Source organism: Oncorhynchus mykiss, chromosome 25 (assembly GCF_057628025.1).
Source record: "Oncorhynchus mykiss isolate SJ-2025 chromosome 25, ASM5762802v1, whole genome shotgun sequence".
NCBI classification, from domain to species: Eukaryota; Metazoa; Chordata; class Actinopteri; order Salmoniformes; family Salmonidae; genus Oncorhynchus; species Oncorhynchus mykiss.
This window is the reverse complement of record NC_143046.1, coordinates 86337524-86352056: the sequence shown is the minus strand read 5'-3', so window position 1 is coordinate 86352056 and position 14533 is coordinate 86337524. Positions and strand designations below refer to the sequence as shown.

The 14533-nt window shown below is 39.8% G+C and overlaps 1 protein-coding gene across 1 annotated transcript in view; it reads left to right on the top strand.

Annotated features, from left to right (window-relative positions):
- LOC110505924 (gamma-2-syntrophin-like) overlaps positions 1-14533 on the top strand; it is a 61798-nt gene that overhangs the window by 27070 nt on the left and 20195 nt on the right. The window contains exons 9-11 of the mRNA XM_036962738.2: positions 2854-2981; positions 9434-9563; positions 11351-11389. Of these exons, the coding sequence (XP_036818633.2) occupies positions 2854-2981; positions 9434-9563; positions 11351-11389 (297 nt within the window). The remainder of the gene's footprint in view (positions 1-2853; positions 2982-9433; positions 9564-11350; positions 11390-14533) is intronic.

The following is a 14533-nucleotide window of genomic DNA, read 5'->3' as shown; positions in this document are numbered from 1 at the left end:
TCAGCTGTCTGGGTTCTCGTAATAGATCAGCTGTCTGGGTTCTCGTAATAGATCAGCTGTCTGGGTTCTCGTAATAGATCAGCTGTCTGGGTTCTCGTAATAGATCAGCTGTCTGGGTTCTCGTAATAGATCAGCTGGCTGGGTTCTCGTAATAGATCAGCTGGCTGGGTTCTCGTAATAGATCAGCTGTCTGGGTTCTCGTAATAGATCAGCTGTCTGGGTTCTCGTAATAGATCAGCTGTCTGGGTTGTCGTAATAGATCAGCTGTCTGGGTTCTCGTAATAGATCAGCTGGCTGGGTTCTCGTAATAGATCAGCTGGCTGGGTTCTCTACATTAAATTCTGAGGTTGAGAGTGCAGGTGGCTGACAAACACGATTAGCTGGTCGGTTTTCTAACCAGAAAAGACCCTCATGAGGTCAACAACATACAATAGCAAAAGCTTCACGCTACGACAAACTGCTCCAGTCAAGAGTAGTAGGCTAACTAACACCAGTCTAATTCGGTTTATTATTTCCTTAAAGCGTTTGTTTTTATTCCTTGCTCTTTTTCAATGCAGTATCAATTATGCCTCCTAGTGTTTTTCATAGTGAAAAAGTAGGACTGAAATGACAGCCATGTTTTAGTTTGGTTTATTCTACAGAATTATATAATATATCAGTGAACAAACTTTCAAGCATGTAGACTAAATACTGGAAACCATGTAGACTAAATACTGTAAAAGAAATAGACTAAATACTGGAAACCATGTAGACTAAATACTGTAAACCAAATAGACTAAATACTGGAAACCATGTAGACTAAATACTGTAAACCATGTAGACTAAATACTGGAAACCATGTAGACTAAATACTGTAAACCAAATAGCCTAAATACTGGAAACCATGTAGACTAAATACTGGAAACCATGTAGACTAAATACTGGAAACCATGTAGACTAAATACTGGAAACCATGTAGACTAAATACTGGAAACCATGTAGACTAAATACTGTAAACCATGTAGACTAAATACTGGAAACCATGTAGACTAAATACTGGAAACCATGTAGACTAAATACTGTAAACCAAATAGACTAAATACTGGAAACCAAATAGACTAAATACTGGAAACCAAATAGACTAAATACTGGAAACCATGTAGACTAAATACTGGAAACCATGTAGACTGAATACTGGAAACCATGTAGACTAAATACTGGAAACCATGTAGACTAAATACTGTAAACCAAGTAGACTAAATACTGTAAACCAAATAGACTAAATACTGTAAACCAAGTAGACTAAATACTGGAAACCATGTAGACTAAATACTGGAAACCAAATAGACTAAATACTGGCAACCATGTAGACTAAATACTGTAAACCAAATAGACTAAATACTGGAAACCATGTAGACTAAATACTGGAAACCATGTAGACTAAATACTAGAAACTATGTAGACTAAATACTTGAAACCATGTAGACTAAATACTAGAAACCATGTAGACTAAATACTTGATACCATGTAGACTAAATACTAGAAAACATGGTTGACTGGCCTTTTTTCACCTGATTCTCTCTGCAACTAAAGGAGGTACGATCTTAGAAAAAAAGGCGCTATCTTTAACCTAAAAGGGTTATTTGGCTGGCCTGACAGGAGAACCCTTTAAAGATCCCTTTTTGGTTCTAGGTAGAAACATTTTTCTTCCAGGTAGTACTCTTTTGGGTGCCATGTAGAACCCTTTCCACAGAGAGTTGGATCCCTGGATCCCAAAAGGGTTCTACCTGGAACCCTTCTACCTGGATCCCAAAGGGGTTCTACCTGGAACCCTTCTACCTGGATCCCAAAAGGGTTCTACCTGGATCCCAAAAGGGTTCTCCTATGGGGACAGCCAAAGACCCCTTATGGAACCCCTTTTTTTCTAAGCGTGTAGATGAAGCGTGTAGATGAAGCGTGTAGATGAAGCGTGTAGATGAAGCGTGTAGATGACACTGCTGGTGGGAAAACATAGTGCCCTGTAATTGCATAGTTAACACATAATGCTTAACCCAGACAATATTTCCCCACTATTTTGCCTTCCTTTAGCATTCTTGTGTTTGCTTTGCCTGCAGGTGATTATAATTCTCTAAGCTTGTCATCTCCTGTATGTGGCGTTGACATTGAAATGATTGACAGTGTTTTCCTTTCATTGCCCCCAGGATAGCTTCCTATGGATTCATTTACATGCCTCCAAAATAATTACGCTTCGGTCTATTTTGTCGTCTCAGAAATATCACGAGCTATGGGAGAGTGAATGATATGAAGGACAAGAGTGGCAGCTTAGCATCTTGTTTCCCAGGTCCTTGGTGAAAACTGACAACTCGTCACTCTAATCCGTGTTGACGTGCCGATAGTATTCCATTTCTTGTAATCTTTACCACTCCCTTGCACAGCACAACTTGAAAGTCAAGTGTAATTATTAAGCATTGGTCTCTAATTGCTCTCTACATGAACTGACAAAGGGAGAATCATTTGCTCTGAAAAGTAGACATAATTGGTTATAGCCTTTGATTTGCTCAGAGGGGAGGAAAAGCAAATCATTTGTGCAAGAATATGTGCCAGGTGCTGCGATTGACTTGTAGAGAAATGCCATTGTGAAATCCCAGGACACAGTAAGTAAAAGGTGTGCTCGCTAGGTGACCATAATGATCATCAATAATTAATAGCATACAGTAGCTAGGAAGTAACAAGGATATCATCCTTTCAAGTGCAGTAGGAACTGAAAGTAGGACATTGTTGTTTTCGAATGCACTTTGAATGCACAATGATTAAAGTGACCTAGCCTGTGATTGAGACGAGACCATCACTGTCTTCTTCACTTGTACCCTGTAGGCTCCATCCTCGCCTTCCTCACCCTCGGCTAATGAGCCAAAGTATGAGAAGCGCTGGCTGGATGCAGTGTCCCTACCCTTGTTGATGGCCCGAGTCTCTAAATACAAAGCCGGAACGGATAAATTAAGGTAAGGTAATCCTGTGTGATGAAATTCACCTCTGAGGCGCACAGTTCACCAAGCGCTGCTGTTGGTTTTGCAAGCACTTTTCATTTAGGTGAAAGGTTGTAACTCCAATATCTATGCACAGGCATGCAATGTGTTAAAAGGTCAGCACTGCTGCAGGGCCCAGATGGTGAAGCCATGATAGGATGGGAAGGTTTAACTTTAATACACTGAATTGGTTCTTTTTAGAGATTTAAACAATATCAAATGAAGGCAGGAAATCCCAGGAAATGTTATTTTCATTCCTTCCTCTGCTAGATAACATGATGTAAGAGATATGGCTGTCCTCTAGATCCCTAATGGAGCTGTTATTTAGAAAGAAATAAAGTGGTAATCAATGGGTATCTTTCTTACGTAGAACTCAAATAAGTTATCGTTGTTAGTCACAACCTGATACAATATGATGCATTATGGTGCTTGTTTCTGTCAATTCCAAAGAAAAATGAACTCCATGTATGAAAAGAGTGGAAGTATAATAATTTTTTAAAAATTGTATTGATACCCATAATCACACTTTTCACGCTTAATCCTTGAAGACAAGACTAAGTGGACATATTTTATGAGAAGTAAAGCATTTCTTCAGGCATATTAATGGGAAGACTTCAAATAAACATAAGACAGAGATTGAGTGGACGTATGGCTGATGCAAACAACGTCTTGATTGCAGATATTCCATTTTATGAGTTCAATCCTAATGAAGGATGATACCGGATTAGTGTTATTATCGTTAACAACGTGGCATAACTTCATTTGAATAACTGAGTGGTTATGATTAACTTTTTACCAGAATGTGTATGTAAACATGAGACATGAATCATCTGTGAACAAGATTATTTCTCTCTCTTGTCATCATTACCCCCCACCATCTACATCATTTCCCCCACCAGCCACATAATTGTCCCTACCATCTACATCATTTCCCCCACCAGCTACATCATTATCCCTACCATCTACATAATTTCCCCCACCAGCTACATCATTATCCCTACCATCTACATCATTTCCCCCACCAGCTACATCATTATCCCTACCATCTACATCATTTCCCCCACCAGCTACATCATTATCCCTACCATCTACATCATTTCCCCCACCAGCTACATCATTATCCCTACCATCTACATCATTTCCCCCACCAGCTACATCATTATCCCTACCATCTACATCATTGTCTCCATGGTCTACATCATTATTCCATCAGCTAAATCATTATCCCCACCAGCCACATCATTATCCCACCAGTTAAATCATTATCCCACCAGCTAAATCATTATCTCCATGGTCTACATCATTATTCCATCAGCTAAATCATTATCCCCACCAGCCACATCATTATCCCACCAGTTAAATCATTATCTCCATGGTCTACATCATTATCCTCACCTACTAAATCATTATTCCTAACAGCTATATCATTATCCCACCAGTTACATAATTATCCCACCGGCTATATCATTATCCCCACCATCTACATAAATTTTCCCACCAATTACATCATTATCCCCACCAGCTACATCCTTATATGTATATACTGCACTCAATACCATCTACTGTATCTTGCCTATGCCGCTCTGTACCATCACTCATTCATATATCTTTATGTACATATTCTTTATCCCCGTACACTTGTGTCTATAAGGTAGTAGTTTTGGAATTGTTAGCTAGATTACTTGTTGGTTATTACTGCATTGTCGGAACTAGAAGCACAAGCATTTCGCTACACTTGCATTAACATCTGCTAACCATGTGTATGTGACAAATAAAATTTGATTTGATTTGATTATCCCCACCAGCTACTTCATTATCCCCACCAGCTACATCATTATCCTCACCTTCTAAATCATTATCTCCACCAGCTACATCATTATCCCACCCGCTCCCTGTCTCTATTGCTCTTATTGAAGTCTCGATTGCTCTTGACATCCCCTGAAAAAGTGTGTACAGGCAAGGAGGCCTACAAACCTGACTCAGTTACATCAGCTCTGTCAGGAATGGGCCAAGGCAATGCTACCAAATACTAATTCAGTGTATGTAAACTTTTGACCCACTGGGAATGTGATGAAAGAAATAAAATCTGAAATAAATCATTCTCTCTACTATTATTCTAACATTTCACATCCTTAAAATAAAGTGGTGATCCTAACTGACCTAAGACAGGGAATTTTTACTAGGATTAAATGTCAGGGATTGTGAAAAACTGAGTTTAAATGTATTTGGCTAAGGTGTATGTAAACTTCCGACTTCATCTGTACTTGCATACATACATGCATACATACATACATACATACATACATACGTACGTATGTCCGTACATACATAAACTCAGCAAAAAAACTCCCCTTTTCCAGGACCCTGTCTTTCAAAGATATTTCGTAAAAGTCCAAATAGCTTCACAGATCTTCATTGTAAAGGCTTTAAACACTGTTTCCCCTGCTTGTTCAAAGACCCCCCCAAAAATAAATGAAAATGCACCTGTGGAACCGTTGTTAAGACACTAACAGCTTACAGATAGTAGGAAATGAAGGTCACAGTTATGAAAATGTAGGACACTAAAGAGGTCTTTCTACTGACTCTGAAAAACACCAAAAGACCCTGCTCATCTGCGTGAACGTGCCTTAGGCATGCTGCAAGGAGGCATGAGGACTGCAGATGTGGCCAGGGCAATAAATCGCAATGTCCGTACTGTGAGACACCTAAGTCAGTGCTCCAGGGAGACATGATGGACAGCTGATCGTCCTCGCCGTGGCAGACCACATGTAACAACCCCAGCACAGGATCGGTACATCCGAACATCACACCTGTAGGACAGGTAGAGGATTGCCAAAACAACTGCCCGAGTTACACCAGGAACACACAATCCCTCCATCAGTGCTCAGACTGTCCACAATAGGCTGAGAGAGGCTGGACTGAGGACTTGTAGGCTTGTTGAAAGGCGGGTCCTCACCAGACATCACCGGAAACAACGTCACCTATAGGCACAAACCCACCGTCGCTGGACCAGACAGGACTGGCAAAAAGTGCTCTTCACTGACGAGTCGCGGTTTTGTCTCACCAGGGGTGATGGTCGGATTTGCGTTTATTGTCGAACGAATGAGCGTTACACCGAGGCCTGTACTCTGGAGCGGGATCTATTTGGAGGTGGTCTGTCATGATCTGGGGCGGTGTGTCACAGCATCATTGGACTGAGCTTGTTGTCATTGCAGACAATCTCAACGCTGTGCGTTACAGGGATGACATCCTCCTCCCTCATGTGGTACCCTTCCTGCAGGCTCATCCTGACATGACCCTCCAGCATGACAAGGCCACCAGCCATACTGTTAGTTCTGTGCATGATTTCCTGCAAGACAGGAATGTCAGTGTTCTGCCATTGCCAGCGAAGGGCCTGGATCTCAACGGCCAAGACAGAGACAGTCTGGGTTTCTGAGGACCAAGACAGAGACAGTCTGGGTTTTAGAGGACCAAGACAGAGACAGTCTGGGTTTTAGAGGACCAAGACAGAGACAGTCTGGGTTTCTAAGGACCATGACAGAGACAGTCTGGGTTTCTGAGGACCAAGACAGAGACAGTCTGGGTTTCTGAGGACCAAGCAGAGACTGTCTGGGTTTTAGAGGACCAAGACAGTGACAGTCTGGGTTTCTGAGGACCAAGACAGAGACAGTCTGGGTTTTAGAGGACCAAGAAAGAGACTGTCTGGGTTTTAGAGGACCAAGACAGAGACAGTCTGGGTTTTAGAGGACCAAGACAGAGACAGTCTGGGTTTTAGAGGACCAAGACAGAGACAGTCTGGGTTTTAGAGGACCACGCTGCAGTGTGCTGATAGTTGAAGCAGAACATTCCACTATCCAGGCAATCTCAGAAACAAGTCAAGCAGACAGAGTAAAGCTGTATCTATCACTGCGGCTTGCATTCATTCAGATAATGTTATCTCCAAACGGTTGTTTTATATGTTTTGATCTCTCTCTTCATATATATTCTCACTGCATTTTATATAGGTCAATTTACACGTGCACCCTACCCTACACATCAAGAGGATTTGTACTTAACTTTACAATTGAGCATCCCTCAGTCTGCACTCAGTGGAACAAAGATTTATAACAAGCCAATTGTACACTTGCATTGCATATTATTAAGGGCGTTTTCAACAGAAGAACCAAGGTTCCCTAAAGGATCTTTGTAACATTGTAACACGATGTCTGAGTTTCAGGGAGAGTGTGTGCAAGCTCTGGTTATTTTAATCATTGATTGCAGTGCTTTCATAATTCTCTACGTTGTCCTCATGTTTCTCAACATCCCTCTATAGAAGATTCTCCTCAAATCAAAATCAAATCAAATGTATTTATAAAGCCCTTCTTACATCAGCTGATGTCTCAAAGTACTGTACAGAAACCCAGCCTAAAACCCCAACCAGCAAGCACTGCAGGTGTAGAAGCACGGTATATCCTCAAATTTCTCTTCTCAACATCCCCCTACAGAACATTCTCCTCAAATTTCTCTTCTCATCATCCCCCTACAGAACATTATCCTCATATTTCTCAACATCCCTCTATAGAACATTATCCTCATATTTCTCTTCTCAACATCCCTCTATAGAACATTATCCTCATATTTCTCTTCTCAACATCCCCTTCAGAACATTCTCCTCATATTTCTCTTCTCAACATCCCTCTATAGAACATTCTCCTCATATTTATCTTCTCAACATCCCTCTATAGAACATTCTCCTCATATTTCTCTTCTCAACATCCCTCTATAGAACATTCTCCTCATATTTCTCTTCTCAACATCCCTCTATAGAACATTCTCCTCATATTTCTCTTCTCAACATCCCTCTATAGAACATTCTCCTCATATTTCTCTTCTCAACATCCCTCTATAGAACATTATCCTCAAATTTCTCTTCTCAACATCCCCCTACAGAACATTCTCCTCATATTTCTCTTCTCAACATCCCCCTACAGAACATTCTCCTCATATTTCTCTTCTCAACATCCCCTACAGAACATTATCCTCATATTTCTCTTCTCAACATCCCCCTACAGAACATTCTCCTCATATTTATCTTCTCAACATCCCTCTATAGAACATTATCATCATGTTTCTCAACATCCCTCTACAGAACATTCTCCTCATATTTCTCTTCTCAACATCCCGTACAGAACATTCTCCTCATATTTCTCTTCTCAACATCCCGTACAGAACATTCTCCTCATATTTCTCAACATCCCCTTCAGAACATTCTCCTCATATTTCTCAACATCCCTCTATAGAACATTCTCCTCATATCTCTTCTCAACATCCCTCTATAGAACATTCTCCTCATATTTCTCTTCTCAACATCCCTCTATAGAACATTCTCCTCATATTTCTCTTCTCAACATCCCCTTCAGAACATTCTCCTCATATTTCTCAACATCCCGTACAGAACATTCTCCTCATATTTCTCAACATCCCGTACAGAACATTCTCCTCATATTTCTCAACATCCCGTACAGAACATTCTCCTCATATTTCTCAACATCCCGTACAGAACATTCTCCTCATATTTCTCAACATCCCTCTATAGAACATTTTCCTCATATTTCTCAACATCCCCTTCAGAACATATTCACTGCTGGATGTCCAACACTTCATCCATTCATCCATTCAGCCTATGGAGAGTTTGCTTAACATTTGACACTTTTCAAGATCTGTGTGATAAATGTGATTGCCTAACCGTCAGAGAAAAGCTGTTTTGATGGCATCGTCATGTTCAATGGTGTTTTTGTTTTAAAACTATTGACAGTTGTTTCTAAGTCTAATTGATCTGGAGTGTTTTTCAAATGCACAAAAAATGAAATGGTAACAAGCGTCACCTTTAAATATAAATGATGAAAGGGATTCGATGCACCTGTACGCCATTTTACCCTGCCGGTGTCCTTATCGGTGACATGCAACAAACGATGATGTACTTTGAAACCGAGCTGTAATTTGCAACCATCTGATATTCTGATTTTGCGCTTGCTCCTGAAGTCATTCGGGTGTGCTGTGGCCATTACATATGCAATCAAATATCTCAGAATTAAGTCTTTTTTTTTTTTTTTTCTCTATACTTTTCTCTCTCTAGTAAAGTGTGGAGTGCATTGTAAAGATCAGCCAAAATAAAGGCTATAACGCTACAGAATGTGGAATCTGTTTAAGAGTGTATATGTACTTGTTCAGGGCTCTGTATTTCCTTAATTCTCTATGTTAGTTGCCATGGTTATCGAATGCAGGTGAACTGTAATGTTAATTAGCATCGTAACACTGCCTGTCCTCACTTCAGTGAAAGAAACAGCTTGGTTTAAAGGTTTTCCACTCTGACCATTCTAGTTCAAAAAAAGTGCTTTTAACTGTACAGTACAGTACATCTCTAACCTGAACGTTCATACCCCCTCCAGGTCGAACAGCTTTGAAGTCTGCGCCTTAGATGGAACGAGCATCAATATTCTACAATTTTGCACTGCAGCAGAAAGCACTGACTGGCTTCAAGCAATATCAACCAATATCAGTGATTTGACACTGGAGAATGTAAGTCTACTGTATAACCAGGTAAAAATTTATTATTATTTTTTTTTTTATCCAGATACAGATTGAATGGACAGGATCAAGGGCCAAAGCACAAGTAACTCAACAGAAGATGTGTGCTAAAATCCCAGGGGTATCCGAATTTTTGAATTCCATTCTCATTAGAATGTGATGCCTATTATTAATGTCCTCTCCTTCTCTTCTAGAAAATAGGTATTCATGGGCATAATGAATTAGTGCCTTGTAGTAATCCATCATTAATACTCTCACGTGATCGCTAGCGTTTAGCTATCTCATTTCCATTATTCCCTGTTGATTAGTACACTGATGATCTATCACTATGTGTCGCTAAGGATCCAGAAAGGCTGCTCTGAGCTACACAACTACACAGCTGCTCTTTTTTCTAAAGTAGGATTCATTCAGTCGTGCGTCACCTGATTATGGATGAGTAGTCGGATGGATGAGTAGTCGGATGGATGAGTAGTCGGATGGATGAGTAGTCGGATGGCGAAACGTTCATTCAGCATGTAATTGTGAGAGGAGCTGGTGAAGCAGAACTCTTGACTTTTATTGTGGTGACCAACAACCTAGAAATAGACTGTGACATCCTAATGGGTCCTGGCATGTTCATCAACAGAGAATGACTTGATATGATACTGCAGCTGACCTGCAGCTTGCTTATTAGAACGTCAGTTGTTGTTGATTTGACCATGCCACAGTATCAGTCTCAGTAAAATATAAGAGCTAGTCTGACCATGCCACGGTATCAGTAAAGTATAAGAGCTGGTCTGACCATGCCACAGTATCAGTAAAGTATAAGAGCTAGTCTGACCATGCCACAGTATCAGTAAAGTATAAGAGCTAGTCTGACCATGCCACAGTATCAGTAAAGTATAAGAGCTGGTCTGACCATGCCACAGTATCAGTCTCAGTAAAATATAAGAGCTAGTCTGACCATGCCACGGTATCAGTAAAGTATAAGAGCTGGTCTGACCATGCCACAGTATCAGTAAAGTATAAGAGCTAGTCTGACCATGCCACAGTATCAGTAAAGTATAAGAGCTAGTCTGACCATGCCACAGTATCAGTAAAGTATAAGAGCTGGTCTGACCATGCCACAGTATCAGTAAAGTATAAGAGCTGGTCTGACCATGCCACAGTATCAGTAAAGTATAAGAGCTAGTCTGACCATGCCACAGTATCAGTAAAGTATAAGAGCTAGTCTGACCATGCCACAGTATCAGTAAAGTATAAGAGCTGGTCTGACCATGCCACGGTATCAGTAAAGTATAAGAGCTAGTCTGACCATGCCACGGTATCAGTAAAGTATAAGAGCTAGTCTGACCATGCCACGGTATCAGTAAAGTATAAGAGCTGGTCTGACCATGCCACGGTATCAGTAAAGTATAAGAGCTAGTCTGACCATGCCACAGTATCAGTAAAGTATAAGAGCTGGTCTGACCATGCCACGGTATCAGTAAATTATAAGAGCTGGTCTGACCATGCCACAGTATCAGTAAAGTATAAGAGCTGGTCTGACCATGCCACGGTATCAGTAAATTATAAGAGCTGGTCTGACCATGCCACGGTATCAGTAAATTATAAGAGCTGGTCTGACCATGCCACCGTAGCAGCATGGGATTTGTTATAAAGTTATAAAGTTCTGTGTGGTTTCATTGCATCCAATGTCAGTGTCCACAGTAAGGTAACACAAGGAGTGCGCCTGTGGATTTGCCAGCTCTAACGCAGTTCCACTTAAAATTGCAATCCCTTGTTTTCTCCTCTAACAGATGAAAATGATTAACAGATATTGCTCTCCGGATGATCAGGTATGTCCTCACCCCATGAGCTATACGTATCTTCGTCTATAGCTATCTTCATCTATAGCTATCTATAGCTGTCTACATCTATAGCTATCTTCATCTATAGCTATTTATAGCTATCGTCATCTACAGCTATCTATAGCTATCTTCATCTATAGCTATCTATAGCTTTATACATCTATAGCTATCTATAGCTATCTACATCTATAGCTATCTTCATCTACAGCTATTTATAGCTATCTTCATCTACAGCTATCTATAGCTATCTTCATCTATAGCTATCTATAGCTGTCTACATCTATAGCTATCTTCATCTACAGCTATCTATAGCTATCTTCATCTATAGCTATCTATAGCTTTATACATCTATAGCTATCTATAGCTATCTACATCTATAGCTATCTTCATCTACAGCTATTTATAGCTATCTTCATCTACAGCTATCTATAGCTATCTTCATCTATAGCTATCTATAGCTGTCTACATCTATAGCTATCTTCATCTACAGCTATTTATAGCTATCTTCATCTACAGCTATCTATAGCTATCTTCATCTATAGCTATCTATAGCTGTCTACATCTATAGCTATCTTCATCTACAGCTATTTATAGCTATCTTCATCTACAGCTATTTATAGCTATCTTCATCTACAGCTATCTATAGCTATCTTCATCTATAGCTATCTATAGCTGTATACATCTATAGCTATCTTCATCTACAGCTATCTATAGCTATCTTCATCTACAGCTATCTATAGACATCTACATCTATAGCTATCTTCATCTATAGCTATTTATAGCTATCTTCATCTACAGCTATCTATAGCTATCTTAATCTATAGCTATCTATAGCTGTCTACATCTATAGCTATCTTCATCTATAGCTATTTATAGCTATCTTCATCTACAGCTATCTATAGCTATCTTCATCTATAGCTATCTATAGCTATCTACATCTATAGCTATCTTCATCTACAGCTATTTATAGCTATCTTCATCTACAGCTATCTATAGCTATCTTCATCTATAGCTATCTATAGCTGTCTACATCTATAGCTATCTTCATCTACAGCTATTTATAGCTATCTTCATCTACAGCTATCTATAGCTATCTTCATCTATAGCTATCTATAGCTCTATACATCTATAGCTATCTTCATCTACAGCTATCTATAGCTATCTTCATCTATAGCTATCTATAGCTGTCTACATCTATAGCTATCTTCATCTATAGCTATTTATAGCTATCTTCATCTACAGCTATCTATAGCTATCTTCATCTATAGCTATCTATAGCTGTATACATCTATAGCTATCTTCATCTATAGCTATTTATAGCTATCTTCATCTACAGCTATCTATAGCTATCTTCATCTATAGCTATCTATAGCTGTCTACATCTATAGCTATCTTCATCTATAGCTATTTATAGCTATCTTCATCTACAGCTATCTATAGCTATCTTCATCTATAGCTATCTATAGCTGTATACATCTATAGCTATCTTCATCTATAGCTATCTTCATCTACAGCTATCTTCATTTATAGCTATCTTCATCTATAGCTAAATTGATCTATAACTATCTTTAACTATAACTATTGTCATCTGTAACTATGTTCATCAAACTCAGCAAAAAAGAAATGTCCTCTCAATGTCAACTGTGTTTATTTTCAGCAAACTTAACATGTGTAAATATTTGAATGAATGCAGGTGTAGAAGCACGGTGGCAAGGAAAAACTCCCTAGAAAGGCCAAAACCTAGGAAGAAACCTAGAGAGGAACCAGGCTATGAGGGGTGGCCAGTCCTCTTCTGGCTGTGCCGGGTGGAGATTATAACAGAACATGGCCAAGATGTCTAAATGTTCATAAATTACCAGCCTTTCTAGGGAGTTTTTCCTAGCCACCGTGCTTCTACACCTGCATTGCTTGCTGTTTGGGGTTTTAGGCTGGGTTTCTGTACAGCACTTTGAGATATCAGCTGATGTACGAAGGGCTATATAAATACATTTGATTTGATTATGTTGGGATGTACCGATCCTATGCAGGTGTTGTTACATGTGGTCTGTCACTGCAAGGATGATCAGCTGTCCGTCATGTCTCCCTGTAGCGCTGTCTTAGCCGTCTCACAGTACAGACATTGCAGTTTATTGCCCTGGCCACATCTGCAGTCCTCATGCCTCCTTGCAGCATGCTTGAGGCACGTTCACGCAGATGAGCAGGGACCCTGGGCATTTTCGTTTTTTTTTTTTTCAGAGTCAATAGAAAGGCCTCTTTAGTGTCCTAAGTTTTCATAACTGTGACCTTAATTGCCTACCGTCTGTAAGCTGTTAGTGTCTTAACGACAGTTCCACAGGTGCATGTTCATTAATTGCTAATGGGTCTTTGAACAAGCATGGGAAACAATGTTATTAAACCCTTTACAATGAAGATCTGTGAAGTTATTTGGATTTTAACAAATGATCTTTGAAATACAGGATCCTGAAAAAGGGATGTTTCTTTTTTTGCTGAGTTTCTAACTCTGTAACTATAGCTACAGTTGAAGTTGGAAGTTTACAAACATCTTAGCCAAATACATTTAAACTCTGTTTTTCACAATTCCTGACATTTAATCCTAGTAAAAATTCCCTGTCTTAGGTCAGTTATGATCACCACTTTATTTTAAGAATGTGAAATGTCAGAATAATAGTATAGAGAATGATTTATTTCAGCTTTTATTTCTTTCATCACATTCCCAGTGGGTCAGAAGTTTACATACACTCACTTAGTACTTGGTAGCAATTGCCTTTAAATTGTTTAACTTGGGTCAAATGTTACGGGTAGCCTTCCACAAGCTTGCCACAATAAATTGGGTGAATTTTGGCCCATTCCTTCTGACAGAGGTGGTGTAACTCAGTCAGGTTTGTAGGCCTCCTTGCTCGCACACGCTTTTTCAGTTCTGCCCACAAATGTTCTATTGGATTGAGGTCAGGGCTTTGTGATGGCCACTCCAATACCTTTACTTTGTTGTCCTTAAGCTATTTTGCCACAACTTTGGAAGTGTGCTTGGGGTCATTGTCCATTTGGAAGACCCCGCGACCAAGCTTTAACTTCTTGACTGATGCCTTGAGATGTTGCTTCAATATATCCACATAATTTTCCTGTCTCATGAAG